This window comes from Urocampus carinirostris, chromosome 10 (genome assembly GCF_059441175.1).
Source record: "Urocampus carinirostris isolate Australia breed hairy pipefish chromosome 10, RoL_Ucar_1.0, whole genome shotgun sequence".
NCBI lineage: Eukaryota > Metazoa > Chordata > Actinopteri > Syngnathiformes > Syngnathidae > Urocampus > Urocampus carinirostris.
The window spans coordinates 12,229,460-12,247,372 of NC_142358.1; the positions used below are offsets into that span (position 1 = coordinate 12,229,460).

At 39.4% G+C, this 17,913-nt stretch overlaps 1 protein-coding gene across 1 annotated transcript; it reads right to left on the bottom strand.

Moving 5' to 3' along the window:
• Positions 1 to 926: 926 nt before the first annotated feature.
• Positions 927 to 14,662, bottom strand: ercc2 (excision repair cross-complementation group 2). The gene is made up of 23 exons (XM_088346256.1): positions 14,550 to 14,662; positions 14,279 to 14,378; positions 14,125 to 14,202; positions 14,001 to 14,063; positions 13,808 to 13,921; positions 12,347 to 12,463; positions 12,168 to 12,284; positions 11,938 to 12,061; positions 10,938 to 11,034; positions 10,731 to 10,864; positions 8,729 to 8,897; positions 8,548 to 8,666; positions 8,196 to 8,265; positions 6,430 to 6,499; positions 6,264 to 6,365; positions 5,630 to 5,693; positions 4,167 to 4,288; positions 4,009 to 4,101; positions 3,856 to 3,928; positions 3,668 to 3,738; positions 3,441 to 3,584; positions 1,555 to 1,698; positions 927 to 1,342 (listed from the first exon to the last, which is right to left on the bottom strand). Exons 1-23 carry the CDS (start codon positions 14,552 to 14,554, stop codon positions 1,250 to 1,252), a joined length of 2,283 nt encoding a protein of 760 aa, XP_088202382.1. The 5' UTR covers positions 14,555 to 14,662; the 3' UTR covers positions 927 to 1,249.
• Positions 14,663 to 17,913: the final 3,251 nt, after the last annotated feature.

Sequence of the window (17,913 nt, forward strand, 5' to 3'; positions counted from 1 at the left end):
TGGGCTGTGCGACTGTCACACGCTAATCACAAGGATCCCCTGAGAGCATTGGTCAGAGTTTTGGTTGGAGTTAGGCCATTGAACATTCGCCAGTTGGTAGCTTCACCAGTAAGCTGCCTGGTTTCTGTACACAGTATTGTTGGTTTGATATCCTGGTGATGGTTAATATTAGGATTTTGGCTTCAACTATGGTTACAGTGTTTGTTGAAGCTAGAGTTTTGAATTAGGTTTTTGGTGTTATCTGTAGTACCACTAGTAGCTCAAATGGTAAGATATCTGTATTACACTCCTATGGCCTGGGTTCAATCACCAGTTAAGTCAATGCAAGTTTTGGTGAGTTGGATTTGGGTGGAACTTGGTTTATGGTTGGCTGAAGCATGGGTTTAACTGTTATTCTTTAGAGTTTTGATTGAACTGTTGGCAGTAATGATAGCTGGAACAGTAAGATGCTTAAATTTAATTTATAGGGTGGTAGGTTCAATTCCTTGTCAAGACATTGTAGCTTCCAATATTTAGGTTTGTTTGGACCTAGGGTTTTAGTTGCTCCAACAAAAACTAGAATATATATGGCCTGGGGATTGAACCAATACCCTAACGAGTGTAATACAGATATCTTAACAGCCAAACCACCAGTGCTGTTTCTAACTACTATCATAACTCTGACCCTAGCCCTCACTCCAACCCAAACCATTACCCTAAAATCCGCATGCCTGTGTGTGGAAAACAGGCATCTTACAAGTTGAGATACCAGTGATGTCCCTAATGTTCAAAACCCTAACCATAGTTCCAACCAAAACCCTATGCTATCTCCCAACAAAACACCTTTATAAAACCAGAGCCATTTTAGCGAGGGATTACTGTACATGGAATATAGAATTTAGTTTTTAGAAGTGGCAGGTAACCAATTATGACAAGCTAAACAGTAGTTCCAGGGATAGGTGCAATTATTTTTTATTATGACTGTGTAAAAAACATACATGATCCAAGATAACTAACAAAGTTGTTACAGTAAAACAACAAAAGAACGTTAAATGTACACACCAAAAAATTTGGTCACTAGCATTAATACCTCAGTTTCATTATTCATCTGCGTTTTACGTGATTTTTGAAGAACACTAAAGGCGCCATAACACTGACCCATGGTGTAATTAAAAAAAAGACTAACAATATAAAATGTCTGCACAACAGACAATCTGCAGAGAGACTTTCCAATCATGTCAGGACGGATTGAAGTTTATCAAGAGCACGTTCAGCTTTGATGAGCCATCTGCGCTATCTTCTTCAACATGTCTTCTGACTGCAACTGCTCCAGTGTCAGCAGAGACAGACCCAGCTGATCCTCCTGTGCAGCAGGGCGATAAAGAACCATTACCAATGTATACATTATGATTGGCTGCTTTAAAGCTGCCTTCTGAGTGTGCTTGCTGAGTGCTGCTCAACAGAACACATGCTAATTTCTGTTAGCCTATCTGCAGAATTTCATATTGTATGTTAGCCTTAAGCTACTGAAAAACTTAGCTAAAAATGACTGAGTGACAACAGTCACCACCGTACTTGTCTAAAGGGCTGAGCCATCTGGCGGAGGAAATGCTTGGACAGTTGAACCGTCTCATCCACAGTGAGGTTGAGGCTTCCGTCATTGATGTGCTCTTGGATCCAACGAGGAAGTTTCCCGCGCTTGTCTGCTCGGGCGTACCGCTGCCGGAAGTTAATGAACCCAAAAACAAACCAAACCCACAAAATCATCATCGATAGGAGGCTGGCTAGGTACCAGGAGAAGTACTGAACCCTGGTCTGGTGGCCTATTAGTTTCAATTATATTCAATTACAATGCCAGTGGGTTTGGGCACATATATCAATATTAGCGATACTAAGCAATGACTTGGACCGGATCGACACAATTGTCCTGGGATCAATACTCCGCACCACCTTCCATTTTCTCAAAGCGCAACAATTTTACGCAGATAGCAAAACCCCTCTGTCTCTTGCCCGACTCACTCTTCTATCCTCCAAGTCTATGCTGAATATGTGACTGACAGGCAGGCTTTCAGAACATCTCCCTACCTGGCCTGCCACTGCATTCTGCCTGCCAGGCAGAAGAAGGGGTCAAATCTATGCGCAAAGGCAAAGAGGAGGCCCAGCGCAGTGTGGACTTTTTTTTTGAACAATAGAAAAGGAAAATGCCAAGTGTAGTTTGTGTTGTAGTCGGCTACTGTGGTAACACCACGAATTGACATAAATAATGAAAAGAGAGCAACAAGCTGCAACCAAAACTGTAAATATGTTACTGCTCTCGAACAAAAAACTGTAAATCTGTTGTCACAATGACAACAAAGCCTAGGAGTGATAATTGATGCTTTATTTGCATTTCTGACATTATTTTATACTTATTGTGCAATGGGATGCATTTTAGTTATCTAGTTGTCTTATCATCCAGTATTTGTATTTTTGTTACATACCGTACTTTGGATCTGAAACCGTCGTTATAGAAATGTTTCCATTTTTTTTCATTATACTTTTTAAGTTTGCAATATTTTGTGTTTTTTTTTTTTGAACATTTCAAATTGTGTTCATTATATAATCATTTTTGTACAAGGGAAAAAAATAAAAGAAAATACATTTAACATTTTATTTAAATCACTTTTTGCTAAGACGCGTTTAGGCTCTAATCCAGATCGTCTCGGTCACTTGAAGAAGATGATGTCATCGTTGACTGCTAATATTGTGGCGGTTCACTAGGAAATGCTATCCTTGATAGAGCATTTATTTGAAACTTAAGTGTAAGTTTTTGTTACGGAATAACAACATCCATAAAAAAAGATGAATTTTGCAAAATCCTGCACTGCTATGTATAATAAGCAGCACAATATTTCATCATTATGTGTAAGAGGCGTAGTTGGAGGGATCCTTAGAAAGTTAAAAGTTAAATATTTTCTCTATAAGTAAGGGTTAACAATGTCCAACTGAGTTAAAATAGCCTTTATTTTTGTTTTTTATTGTGCCAATTAGCTTTTATCTTACCTTTATCAGGCTTCTTAGTGGCTGAACAAACACATTTATTAGTGCTAAGAAATGCACGCAAATCATGTGTTACTCTGCCGCCATCTCCTGTCTTTGAGTCATAATTGCAGCCTTAGGTTTTCAAATGCGCACCCCACCTTTGATAATGGGAACTGAGATAGTCAGGTATGGAAATGTAAACATTTTGCTTCTATGGCTTTTTAAGTCAAAAAGGTTCCCAAACCCTGGTTTATAGCGTGTCTCCTTTATCTCCCCCCACCATCCTTCTCTTTTCGTTCCAACCCACGCTCTCTCCCAAAGTGAACCCCTATCTCCTTCTTTCCTTTCACCTTCTTTCATGCCACCCCCCACCCCCCCCACCCCTTTATGATCTCTCCAACCTAATCTCATGCAAAAACAAACAAAAATTGCCAAAAGACCTTGTCAGCAAAAATCATGAGCCCATAGTCGGTCTTCCCCCTGATGGCTCGGCCCACGCACTGCGCGGCGTGTCGCATGGCGTCAAAGGTGAGAAAGTCGTTCTCTCGAATCTGGAACTGATCCCTTAGGTACTCCAGTCGGGCCTGCGGAAAAGTAGACGGTCACAGAAATGCCCTCCTCAAAGAATTGTCCCAAAATATTACAAAGGATAGAGATTGGATCTTACCTTAAGAATGCGGCTCTGTGTGTAAACGTACGGCACCCCAAACATGATGACCGCTCGTCCGAAGTGATGCACTGATCGCAAATAAAACAGTGTTTTCCATCAAAATTTCTAACACTCCTGTCATAAGATTACAACAAAATCCTTTCCTTGCCAAAGCAACGCAATAACTTTCCATTATTCCCACTTACCAAAATCGATCCCCTCAGACACTTTACCTCGCGCCACGGAAAGCAAAATGGCTCCTCTGCCATTCTCGCACGCCTGCAAAAGCAACGAGGGAAGAAAGGGCAGAATTGAAGAAGCCAAATATTGCCAGCGCCCGACCAGGTTGTGAACGTTACCTCCTGATACTTCTCCAGCGCCATGCTGGTCTCAGCGGCATCCTGCGTCTCGATAAAGATCAGCTTGTTCTTCTGAATGTTCTCCAGGATTCCCTAAAATGCCAACTGCTACGTTAGCGTGATGCGATCGAGAGCTTGTGAGCGAGCGGAGTGCTGACCTGCTCGTACCAAGACGCCACGATGTTCTCCATGTAGACGTAGCTCGTGAAAAACGCGACGATGCCGTCAGGAACTACGGCCGACATCTCCAAGAGTAGGTTGCCATAGTTACGAATCACAGCTAGAGAACACAAAAAAAATCTGTATCTTAATTCTTGCATGAAATATTTAGGAAGTGAAGCAATGCGATAGGTTTGCTAAACATATTTAAAGTAAGTTCCAACAGTGCTTTTAATACAATACAAACGCTGCCCGACTTACGAATGGGTTAGGTTCTAGACGATCGTTCGTAAGTTGAATTCGTTCATAAGTTGCTTCAGTGCTATATTTTGTATGTTTAAGGTTTATATAAGTACACACAGTACATACAGAAATCCCTTGGTTAATGAGGAACAGAACCACCCGCGAAAAGGGAAAACACCATCACACCTTTTTTTTTTCTAGGCAGCCTTCATTAAAGTGGACTTACCAACTTAGAATAGTATACAATATACCTTTATTATTACAAAATGGGTTGAACATATTGTGACAACGAAATTGGACGTGGCACTCCAGTTTCTTATTTTACTGTGGGTATTAAAAAAAATATATAAAAAAAAGACAAAATATAATTTACACAATATTTACGCAAGAAAGTGTGGTTATGTAGAGGCAGAATATATTTACATTGGGTGTTTACATACAGTTTTGGGATCGTATTAGTGCAATATGCGGTAGTGCAAAATCGTCAACATTGTGCAAAGTGAGCATAGGCATGAATACAATTTTACATCTGTATGAGGTAGTGTGTTTGCAAGAGTTTCAGTATTTTGTGCAGTGTGTGTTAAGGGTGGTGATGGCTCTGAGGAAGAAACTGTCTCTAAGTCTGTTTTTGTTTTGTGTGACCTGTAGCGTCTGCTGGTAGGCAGCAGGTCAAAGAGGTGGTGGCCGGGGTGAGAAGAGTCCTCAACTTACCGACTGAGATAGATAAAAAAAATCAAAACCTGGTCCGTATTTTAAGTTAGTCAATGTTTGTTTTGTTTTTGAGCGCACCTTGATTAAAAGCTTAGCCAACTAAAAGCGAATGAGTGAGAATATGAGAGAGAGGAGAGAGAGAGGGAGAGAAAGAGAGATATGCATCGCTTAGGTGGATGACAAAAGAGCGGGAGACAAACTATTCAGCGATCTGCAGAGAGAACGAAGAGCAGGTGTACAGTCACAGTAGAGTTATGAAAGACGGTCTGATATGTATTGGCCACTGGGCATCGGAAATCTAAAGTATAGAAGTGCAGGCAAAACGACGGGAATCTTGGCTGCCTAAAATAATCCTTGGTGCTGCGGAAACATCTGTTTCTTTTTTAATCATTTCTTTTTTTCCCCGAGAAGGAGTGAACCAGGGATAGCTGAACCGCGAAGAAGCCAGGGGTCCCTGTACTAAGGAAAAGTATATACTCATATCATTGTGGCACCGTTTTTTACTTACCAAAATCTTCTCGGGTCTCAAACTTGGAGCTTAAAGCCACCTGGTCATTTCCTCGCCCAACAATCTGAAATATAGATGTGATAATCAACATTTATGTATCGTATATATAAAATCTACATAGATACTGTATATGGATACATGTACAAAAACTGCTAATTTGTGGCAAAAACTGATTTAAACATATAGAAAGAAAATCGATATCACATTCAAATACATTTTGCAATATTGTTTATACATTTATTTTTCCTTTTTACTGTTGTTACTATTGTACACCCACAAAAGGGATTGCATAAAATGTCAGTTCATTATTTGGACTATTATACATCACTGTTGTTTGTTACTTGAACCATTAAGCACTATTTACATCGTTGTCATGATTGGCCAATCATTTTGCAGTTCGTTCATTTCCACAAGGCGATTTAATTAGAAAAAAATGGTTCAGGGAAGGGTTTTTTGTACAGTTCTGCTCCTTAAAGGTTCAAAATTCATTGATGTCTCCTCATTTCAAAATGTCTACCAAACTATAAACGTAATATTTGTTTATAATAATACGGGATAGTTGTTTAAAAGCCACAACTTTGTACTTTGTAAAAACCAAACCACAATTTTAACAACTGCTAAAACACACACGCACCAGCGGGCAGAGGCAGATTCGCGCTAGCGTCATGGTGAAAGATGCCATGGTGACCGGCCGGAAGTCCAATATGCGAGGATATATGTCCAACGGGGACAGCGTCTGGCCAGGATAAGCGTGCAAGAAGGTGAGAAGACCACAACAACTCGGAGGTCGGAAGACTTACCCCTGACGTGATGATGACCGACTGGAACCTTTGAAAGACGGGTTTAATGGCGATGGACGGGTCCATGCAGCTGAGGAAGAAGATGATGCACGAGGTGAGGTTTTTTTCTTAAAGGGACGAGTGCTACAAAGCACAAGAAAGAATGCAGACTGCGGAGACCCAATGTGACTGAACCATTTTCTTGCCTAGCCTTTCACAAGGTTTTTTTTTTATGGGCAAGATGGCAGATAATCATATCTGGTCCCTATAGGTGAGCCTTATGTTATGTCAAATGAATATATATTTTCCCACCTAGTAGTATTTAAAGGTGGTGTTATGGACACCACAACTTCAAAAATATTCTACTTGCTGACGCCATCTTCTGGCAGAAATCATCATTGCAGCATCTGTCAAGCTGTCCGCATGCCACGAACATATCTCTCTTACATGTAAAAACACAGATTTAGATAATATAATTCTCCTCCAGTCCTGTTGGTGGCATGATTGCAGACTGGCTTACCGAAAGTGCACGAACAAACTCTTCTTTTTTCATCTTTTTGGGGTTTGGATTGGCATTTGGACTGTATTTGAAACAGTTCTTTTCTTACTTTCACCATTTTCAATCTTGAATAAATTAAAACACGCGTCCAGTAACTCTCGAAATCTTGAGGCACAGCGTCCGCCGAAAATGTTTAAATTTCTCACCACTGGTTTCATTCATATATTTCTTACTTTTTATACTTGAATTATGATGTGGTCTAAATCAGTATTTCTCAACCTCTTGGAGCCAAGAAACACTTTTTCTAAACAAAAAATCTTGAAATGTTTAAAAATTAATTCCTGCCACCAGTTTTATGTTTGTTATTTTTTTAAAGCTTAAATTATCATGTTGATTAAATTGACATTATATAGTTGTTTTTATCATTTGTGGTCACAGTGCCTCAGGAGGGAATTCAGGTTATTTACTTTGGTTAAAAATTTGGGATTTTACTATACTATTGGTTTTACTATAATTTTATCTGGTTTACAAATGCCCCAAAAATAATATTAACAATTAGCAAAATATCCGCCTGTGGAACAAAACTAAGATTTAGGAATACAATATTTAAAAAAGATGTGCGTAACACAAAATAATTTGATAAATATCCTGTACGATATTATGAGCAGAAAAGTAGTATATAAAAAGGTAGTTATAAAATTAATTGTCTACTACCACCCACTGATATAGATCATTGTTGCAGTTCACTGGAGAAAGTAACGATAATTAACCAAATCATGCTTTTTTTGTAAAAATAAATTTGGGAAATTCCTGCGGCACATTCGGGTGCCCCGGCACACTGGTTGAAAAACACAGATTTAAGGCCCGGTCACACAGTCTTTCACAGACGTATCGAGGCTGAATCACTGCCAGAAATTTCTGCCCGTGTAGCAGACGATGTTGGACACTTTTGAGATCACGATACAGACGAGATACAGCCGTGCTTTACACGCGGTAAGAAATTCACACGCGGTTGGCCGCGCGAAAAAGTTTTGCGCTGCTCAAAACTTTAGACCACGGGTAACCATGGGCGGCACAGCGATGCAGCCACGGTTACCAGCGATAAGGACGCGGAACAGTCGCCGGAAGGACGCGGAACAGTCGCCGGCCAATTTTGCACATTTTCCACCGCGGGCAACCACGGGCAAAAAAAAAAAAAAAAAAAAACGCAAAAGGCTGTGTGACCGGGCCTTTAGATCATATAATTCTCCTCCAGTCCTATTGGCGGCATGATTGCAGACTGCCTTACCTAAAGTGCAAAACAGGGTTGGCAATGGTCGGCGTTCTGTCTTCAAAGGGCTCGATGATGATGGTGAAACCTTGAAGGAGGAATATATATTAAAAAAATGGTATTAAGAGACAAATACAGAATGTTGTACACAAAATGGGGCTGAAAGTTGACTCAAAATTGAATATTGTTGGAATAAAAAAATAGCTGCTATAGTTGATATTTTATATTTCCTATTCAGAATGCATTGTAATAACTCTTCAAACAAGCTACTTCTTACTAAAAATTTCCGTTAAAGATTTCATTCATTTTGAGTGTTCAAAAAAGCCCGCAGCAACATTTCAATGTAAGAGATGTCCATTTCCAAGCGCACCTTGACTATAAGTGCTGACCAAGGTAGCAAAATTGGAGATAAGCGTGATGGCAGAGAAGTCGGCGATGTCTGTGATCTCAAGTGTCCGTAACAGCGACTGCAGACGTTCGGCGCAAAACCTGCAAGACGCCATATGTGAGGCCGCGCGTCACTTATGTGATTCCAGGGCTGCGATCATCACCTGAGCGGCTTTCGGTCGATGCAGACTTTGTCGAAGATGTCTTTGAGGAACTGCGGGGCGCTCTCCTGGACCACGTGCTGCACCCTCAGGCGTGACTTCAAGTATTCCATGAAGCGCTTCAGGAAGCCCACGAAGTGCTCGGCCGTACGGATGGTGCCCGGAATGGCCTCTGCCGCAAACATGTAACTTTTATTTTAGGATTTGCATTCAGAACAAAAACTTCTTTTCAAACCCATCTCCCGTTTTTGTGGACCGGATATAATTAAAAGGGTACCGCGTCACAACACATGACAATGGCTTATTAAAAGTATGGGTGACTTGGTTCCCTCTGGCTTCGCTACAGGTCCCTTAAAAGAAGAACTAAAAAGCTCAGACTGTTTCTTCCCTGGGCCATCACCTAAACAAGCAAACAAGACTGTGAATATATACATCTTGCTTATGTCTAGAAAATTCAGTATTCATATTATATTTGTGGACTTTTTTGGTAATATGTTGCTGCTAAATTTTTCTTTTCACTAGTGTAGTGATGCACTAAGAGAACCACACGTTCGAGAGCGTTATCCATTCGGGCCCCGATGTTGTGGAATGCTCTTCCCCCGGAGATTCGATCTGCAACCTTATTGGAACTGTTGAAATCCAGGCTTTAAACACACTTCTAATCTATAGCTTATGAATGACCTATATTTCCTGTTAATGATATATATGCATTTATTGTTATTGCAACATCCATTTCAGCCTAGTCATCCTGGCGGAAGGATTACCTCATGTGCAGCCCCTTCTCAAGGTTTCTTCATTTTCCTCATGCTGAGGTTTTTGAGTTTTTCCTTGCCCTCATGTAGGTTTTAGATCATGGGATGGTGTAATAATAGTCTGTGGTTTGCAGTAATTTGTGGTTTGTGCAGCCCTTTGAGACTCCTTGTGATTAAGGGCGTCACAAATAAACATGAATTGACTTGACTTTAGGCCAGTTTCCAAGCACTATCTTCTAAATATTTTTCCTTTTTACCCTTACAATCTTTTATATCTTATTTTTCTTTTTATTACATGTTTTATCTTGGAATGCGACAATGTTCACTACATCGATGTCAATTACAATAAAGACAATTCTATTTCTAATAATTATAAATATTGATATGTATTTATTCTTATGTTTGCACAATATTGCTGCTAATTGCTGCACATTGCATTATTTTTCAAAAGCACTTACAAATTGGGATAGTCTAAAACCACTACATTGTTAATATTGCCTATCCTTGAATTCTTAAATATTATTTTTATATCTTATTTTTTGTATTTTAAATCTTTGATTACATGTTTTACCTGCCACATCAAATGTTGTGAACAATGTACACTACGTTGTTATCAGTAAAAGCAAAGACTATTCTATCCTATTCTGTTTTAAATTCCATTCAAATTTTCACTTCTACTCTACCCAAATTAAAACCTGCTCATAGAGGATATTTGGCTAAAAGGTCTGTTTTAGTTCAACATTACAAAATAACATTAAAAATGAATCTTAAATCACACAAGAGGAATCATATTGAAGTCATATTTGTGATTTAATTTTAAATTTTTGAACACTTTTAACCACACCATACCACTCACCGATATCACAAACCACAAAGCTATGATAAACATTGAAAATTATATTTCAGAATGGATAAAGCGAGTTTTTATATTTTCAATTCTCATTTTAGTAGCATTTAAAAATACTAAGTTTAAAGAGGTTCTTAAACAAAAAAAAACTAGACCATAAACCTGCTATTACTGCAAGTGTCTAGCAGACAGTACTAATGCTTGATTTATCTATAAATCCAATTGTCAATACAAAAATGAGCATTGCTGGAATTTTTTTCTTTTTGGTTTTTGTAGTTTTCATAGTAAATGCATATTTCATTATTCTCTATCGATTGGCGTAGTAAACTACGGCCGATTTCTATATCTGATTGCACAATAAAAATTCCCAAACTTTTATAACCCCAGTCAGTCAGTGGTCTTTCACCTTTCAGGATCTCGTCCGGCAGCACAGGATTGGCGAGGTAGACGTCCGTCTCCCGCGCCACGTGTGCTTCCTTCAAGCCCTCCACCAGGCGTCGATATTCCTCCTTCAGTTTGGCAGCGTCTGTCTCTTTGATCCTACCACGAGAAATAAGATAGTTGTCGTGTTTCTGTTCCCTCCCCGAACTCCAGACGTCAATCCTGCTCTTACTTGTGTATGGTGTTCTGCAGCGTTTCCACGTTACCCTGGCAACGGTCCAGTGTCCGCCTGGTGATATTGACGCTCATGGAGTCGATGCACACGTTGTCTGGCGAGGACGAGAAAGGGTATCCTTTTAGGCGGTTTCACTTATTACCATGTTTACTAAACTCTATCAAAGGTTTGCTGCTGGTGCAAAATACTGCAGCAGAACCTTTGACTAAGACAAGAAAGTTTGTTCATATTACCCCAATTTTAACTGACCTTCACTGGCTCCCTGTCAGTTTAAGATGTAATTTTCAAGTTCTGTTGCTAACATACAAAGGTTTGCATGGACTTGCCCCATCTTATCTTTCTAATTTAATTGCGCCTTGCGTTCCTGCCTGGGGCCTTTGGTCAGAAAAACTGGTCAACTATTAATTACAAGAGCCAAGAAGAAACCGACATGCATTCAGACCCCGTCGCTGTGGAATGCTCTGCCCTCTGAGATAAGATATGCAACCTCAGTGAAAGTGTTTCAACGCAGAATTAAGAAGGTTTATATTATATACCTTAAGAGTGATGCTGACATTGTTTTCTTGTCCATTAGGGAGAATGGCAAGCCTGGATATTGAATGCGTTCTGAGCCATTGTACTGGCTCCTGGACGTAATGCACAGAATCATCTGAAACCTGCTGCATTGGTTGAGATTAGAGAAAGAAAGCTTTTTGTTGCTGTCTACTGGAGCTTTTGAATTATTACTCATGTTAATGTTGCCTGTATTTTGTGTGTTTATTCCCTTGCAACACCCATTGCAGCCTGGTCATCCTGGAAGGGGGACTACCTCATGTGCGATCCCTTCTCAAGGTTTCTCAATTCTACTCATGCATAAAGTTTTTTTTTAGTTATTCTGTGCCCTCATGTAGATTTCAGATCAACAGATATTGTATTTCTGGGATCCAGCCCTTTGTGAGTTTGTCTTCTTAATGGCTATACAAATATTTGTGACCTGACATGACTTAAAGACGCTCACCGATGTTGTGCGCTTCGTCGAAGACCACCACGGACTGCTTGGCCAGCTCCTTGGACACCAGGTCGGCGATCTTGGGGTCCAACAGGTAGTGGTAGCTGTAAACTACAATGTTGGCGTGCAGGATCTAAATACAAAAAAACAAACATGGACCTAACGCAATTTACATCAAAGAATTATGGTATGCTTTGCCATCGAACTAGATGTGCATTGTGTCTACTTCCTGTTATTACCGAGTAGCGCGCCAGGTAGTAGGGACACCATCCTTTTCTGCGCCCAAAGTCCTTAAGGTCGTCCAGGTTGTAGATGCCGGCGGGAAGAGGCACTTGGCGGCCAACGGCGTCAAATTCCTGCCGGCCAAAGTGGGGACTTACAGTTTTGTTCAGATCAAGCAACAAAGAGAAGCGGTTACCTCATAAAAGCGACATGCGGCCTGGTTTGGGTCGCTGTGGCGTTGGGCACGAATGTATGATGCTGTTAGACTATGGCACTTGCTGTCCACCTCTTTGCCGAAGCGGAGACTGCTTACCTGTAGTAGCAACATCAAAAGTTCACTAATTATGGTGTTCATTCTTTTAAATGCAACATGATAAACCTAAAAAAACTCTTCGAAATTTATTTTATGAATTATTTAGTAATGCAACATGACTACATGTTTTAATTACATTTATTTAAAAATTAAGTAATAATCTTTAAAAGTGAAATCTAATTATATTACCCAAAATTGATTGGCGTTCATTTATTTTCCGGTACATTTTAATCTTGGAAGTGGTTGCCTTTTTGCAAGACCTCAACTTGGGGTGAGTACACATTTTGAAAGCTTTTTTGTCTTTTGTGCCATAGCGTTTGGTAGTTAACACTCTTTTGGGCACAGCAACATGCAAATATGTTTTCAGGTATTTTTTAATAGCATTTCGACGTAATAGTTGACTAAATTGACCGGTTCTAACGAGGAGACGACCACGTTTGAAGCTTTACAACTGGCTCTCTTGGGCGGTAGAACGGTTATTCTACAATTGTTCCGGCCTCAGCCTTGAGAGGATGGGTGCCACCAGGCTGTACTTACCCAAGACACACAACAGGAAATGGTGCCTCTATGGTCCTCGTGGTTAAAGAGTCCAACCAACATTTTAAATCACATACAAGAATTTGTATTCAATCTCAGTTTAAAATACATCTACGGATACACCTGAACACATCAACAATTTTTTTTTTTTTTTACCAGACAGTGATGTATTTTTTCTACAAGCTGTATAACATATTTAAATGATCTAACTGAGTTAATTCATTGAATTTGTAATAAGTTTACATTTTTAAGTTACCCTGGGAGATTTGTGGGGGTTACATTTAAGTTCTATCAATCTTTTATTTAGTGACATTTTAATTTTGCACGTCTTTAACTTTCAGATTTAAAAAGATGGAAGATTAAAACCAGTATTTTAGGGGAAATTAGAATCATATATGTGACAGTTTTTATGTATTGGGTAGAGTTTAGAACTGCAATTCCCAAAATGTTACTCTGTTTTTTAATAACCTTAAGTATCAAGTATGTAAAATGGTATCGTCAATCAATGATATACTAAATTTACATAATTTAATCAATGTTTATCATCCGAATACAGTCTTGTGAACCAGGCGACTAAGGTCTTTGTTAAATTTTTCTCAAAAAAGGGGAGTTACGAAAAATATAAAGTAATTGCAACAGCAGATATTCAGTGTAATCTACGCTTTTGCATACTTTCAGCTTGGATCATGACAGATCACATATCTTAGGATCACTTTGATGAAAGATTGGTAAAGAATTGACAGATTTAATTCCTCATTCACTTATTTTTAATTTCTCCTACTTTTTCAAAGAAGTAGGAAGGCTCACCTCAGGGTGGATGCAGAGGTTCTTACGGGAGGAGAGTGCCAGAGCCAAGAAATTGTTTTTTTCGCCTGTCTCCTTTGAGTAATATTCCATCAGCTTCCTTAGCTCCTCCACCACCTTGACATTCACAGCAAAAACATTCAGAAAGGTTATTGCTCTTATAACCATCTTTGATGACAAGACTGATTTGAGTCACCTTCTCGATCTCAGGGACTGTTCTAGAGCAGTAGATGAGCTTGGTGACTTCTAGAGGGAACGCCTGAGGAGGAAAATCTCAGGCAGGGAACCGAGAAAGAACATAAACAAAAGGTGGACCTTACTTTCTGGTACGCAACAATGAGCGACAAGAGCGAGATGGTTTTGCCAGTTCCTGATGGCATCTCCAGGACTCCATGGCCCTAGAAGCAGAAGAACACTTGACATTTTCTGTTGAGGACGCCATAGAAGTCATTGTTTGGTAAAGTGCTTCTCCACCTTTGCATCCAGCGTCCTTTTAAGCTCCAGCATGTACGAATATTGCTCAGGGTAGATGTAATCGTAGGGGAAATACACCAACAGACCGTCAATGTTGAGCCTGTAATACGAATTTGAAAAGTTTTTGCTAATACTGTACTTATACAAGTCCATTTATATTTACTAGCTTCAAGTTAGCACACAAGTGAAATAAGGCGACGAGGTCAGACATTATGACAGTCACATCTAAAGGGGCTTAGTTAGGTACTAAACATTATAATATAACACTTACTTCATTTTTGCTGAATATCTCTTCTCCTATAAGACTCAATAATCGCTTTATATAAGCTTTCATAGACAAGCTTGTTTTGAAAGGAAACTGGCAAGCACAACCAGTCCTTTAACTCTTATTCGCTTTGTAAATAACAAAGCAATCGTAACACAATATTATCTACTGCCATCTAGCGTAGCGTAAATTTACCTCTCTCTCTCTCTCTCTCTCTCTCTCTCTCTCTCTCTCTCTCGCTCTCTCTCTCTCTCTCTCTCTCTCTCTCTCTCTCTCTCTCTCTCTCTCTCTCTCTCTCTCTCTCTCTCAAAAAAACCAAACATGGACCTAACGCAATCTACATCAAAGAATTATGGTATGCTTTGCTTTGTCTCTCTCTCTCTCTCTCTCTCTTTCTCTCTCTCTCTCGGTGGAGCGCTCGTCTTGGAACCGAGAGGACACAGGTTCGATGTCAAAGTGTCCTTGGGCAAGCGACTAAACCCCTAATGCCCCCAATAGGCAGGTAGCAGCCTTTAATGGCTGACGCCGCTATCTGTGTGAGAGTGTGTGTTTAAATGGGTAAGTGTGAAGCACATTGTAAAGCGCTTCGGGGAGTCTTCAGTGACTCGAAAAGCACTATATAATTGCAGACCATTTGTATGTCTTTATATGTCTTTCTTTTTTTCTTTCTTTAATTATTTCTTTCTTTCTTTCTTTCTTCCTTTCTTTGTCGTTCTCTCTCTTGCTCCCTCTTTCCCTCTTTCTCTCTCGAAGTAGAGCGCTCGTCTTGGGACCACAAGGTCACAGGTTCGAGTGTATGTTGAAGTGTCCTTGGGCAAGAGACTAAACCCCTAATGCCCCCAATAGGCAGGTAGCAGCCTTTCATGGCTGACGCCGCTATCGGTGTGGTAGTGTATGTGTGTGAATGGGTAAGTGTTAAGCACATTGTAAAGCGCTTCGGGGAGTCTACAGTCACTCGAAAAGCACTATATAATTGCAGACCATCTTTCTTTTTCTTTCTTTCTTTCTTTCTTTCTTTCTTTCTTTCTTTCTTTCTTTCTTTCTTTCTTTCTTTCTTTCTTTCTTTCGTTCGTTCGTTCGTTCGTTCGTTCGTTCGTTCGTTCGTTCGTTCGTTCGTTCTTTCTTTCTTTCTTTTTTCCTTCCTTCCTTCCTTCCTTCCTTCCTTCCTTCCTTCCTTCCTTCCTTTCTTTCTTTGTCTCTCTCTCTCTTTCTCTCTCGCTCCCTCTTTCTCTCTTTCTCTTTCGAGGTAGAGCGCTCGTCTTGGGACTGAAAGGTCACAGGTTTGAGAGTATGTTAAAGTGTCCTTAGGCAAGACACTAAACCCCTAATGCCTCTATAGGCAGGTATGCGCCTCAGGCCATAGATGTGTGAGTGTGTGTGTGAATGGGTAAGTGTTAAGCACATTGTGAAGCACTTTGGGAAGTCTTCAGTGACTTGAAAAGCACTATATAAATTCAGACCATTTATATTTATTTCTTTCTTGGCGGCACGGCGGCGTGGTGGTTAGTGCACAGCCCCACAATGTGGAGTTTCAGGGTTCAAGTTCGTGTGGAGTTTGCATGTTCTCCCCGTGCTTGCATGGGTTTCCTCTGAGCACCCCGGTTTCCTCCCACATTCCAAAAACATGCATGTCAGGTTAATTGGCCGGACCAAATTGTCCCGAGGTGTGAATGAGCGAGTTGTCTGTCTCTGTTTGCCCTGTGATTGGCTGGAAACCAGTTCAGGGTGTCCCCTGCCCACTGCCCGAAGACAGCTGGGATGGGCTCCAGCACCCCCATGACCCTACTGAGGATAAGCGGCGCAGATAATGTATGGATGGATCTTTCTTTCTTTCTGTCTCTCTCTATATACCAATCTGTATTTTACTTTCCTTTGTTCTTTCTTTCATCAATGAGCAAATAGGTATTCAATGTCCCAACCCCATGATTTTATTTTGTTTTTTGTTGATTTGATTCAATCAGTTTTTCTGTATATAATAAAAAACTCTTGTGTGATAAAAACAACATATATTTATTGTGGCAGTAAAAAAAATGGTATACCCATTATTTAATATTTGAAGCGTTTATTCATAAAGGAACATTTTTAATGATTTTAAAATCATCCAGTTTCAATTTTATTCCTGGTAGTTTAATAATTCTACTTAAATAATTAAATATTGTTTACTAGAATTGTCCTGTCATTGGATACAAGGTAGTTAATATTGTTAACGGTGAGATTAGACGTGGCACTCGATGATAAACATGTAATAAAAAATTGGTGGAGAAAAATAAGATAAAATATAATTTAGGATAAATAGGCAAATATTTTAAGGGAAGTGCCTAAATACTTATTTCTAACTGATATAATGTTTTGACCACGTATTTGATTACATTTCTTATTACCGAATTAACTTCAGAGCACTTTAAACATATATCATGTTTTTTACCTGATGCTGGTTGTCAGTCTATTTTTAGGGGGTAAAAACTCAAATAATGATCCCAAAAACACATACCATTTTATTGATATTTTCACAGGAATAGATACAGCATGCATGACTTATGGAACAAGAGGCTACTGCAATTACAGTATGTCAGTCAACATTCGTTAGAAAATATGTACAAGGTTTTAGTTGAAATAATAGCTTCTGAAACACAGTGAGAGGGCTGTTTTAAATTTAAAAGAATATATAATAAATATGGCAGCAATATTTGTTATTGCAGGGATGTAGACAGCAACTAATATTGTTCGAATACGAATAACTAATGGTGTGAAAATCTCCAGGAGAGTTCGATAACAGCACTGTTTTGAACCCTAACAAAATGCCCGTTTGTGTAAGTAAACTGTTATTTATGACTCTGAGTCAGACTTCATGTGGAATCGAAGTAACGGGTGTTGAAAACAACTGCTAAAAGGCTCCCTTGGACCAGCCTGAGCCTGTCGTCTCCCAGCAATAGCAGCACATTTGCCAACTTTTCACAGCACATGAATGTTTTTGTGCTTTATTGTGCGATAGCTTCGCTCTAAAGCGTTTTTTTTTTCTCACAAAATACACATACAACACAATTTGACAACATGAAAAAAATACATGTGAATTAATTGAAGAAAAAACATATATTTAAAGGGACATAGTGTATTTTTTAGCTCGGTAAAATAAACTCATTCAGGTAAAAAAAAAAATATCAATTTGAATAATAAGCAAAAATACACGGACCATCATACAAACATGCATTTTTAAAAAATACTCAAGAAATCTGAGACGAGAGAGATCTGACACAATTGTCCGCCATCTTGCTGCAACGGGTATCCGTAAAGACCAAAAACTTTGTGAAATCTGGGCAGGAAAAAAACAGTTCTGTAGTTTGTGTTTGCTTTGTAGCACATTTTATTATTT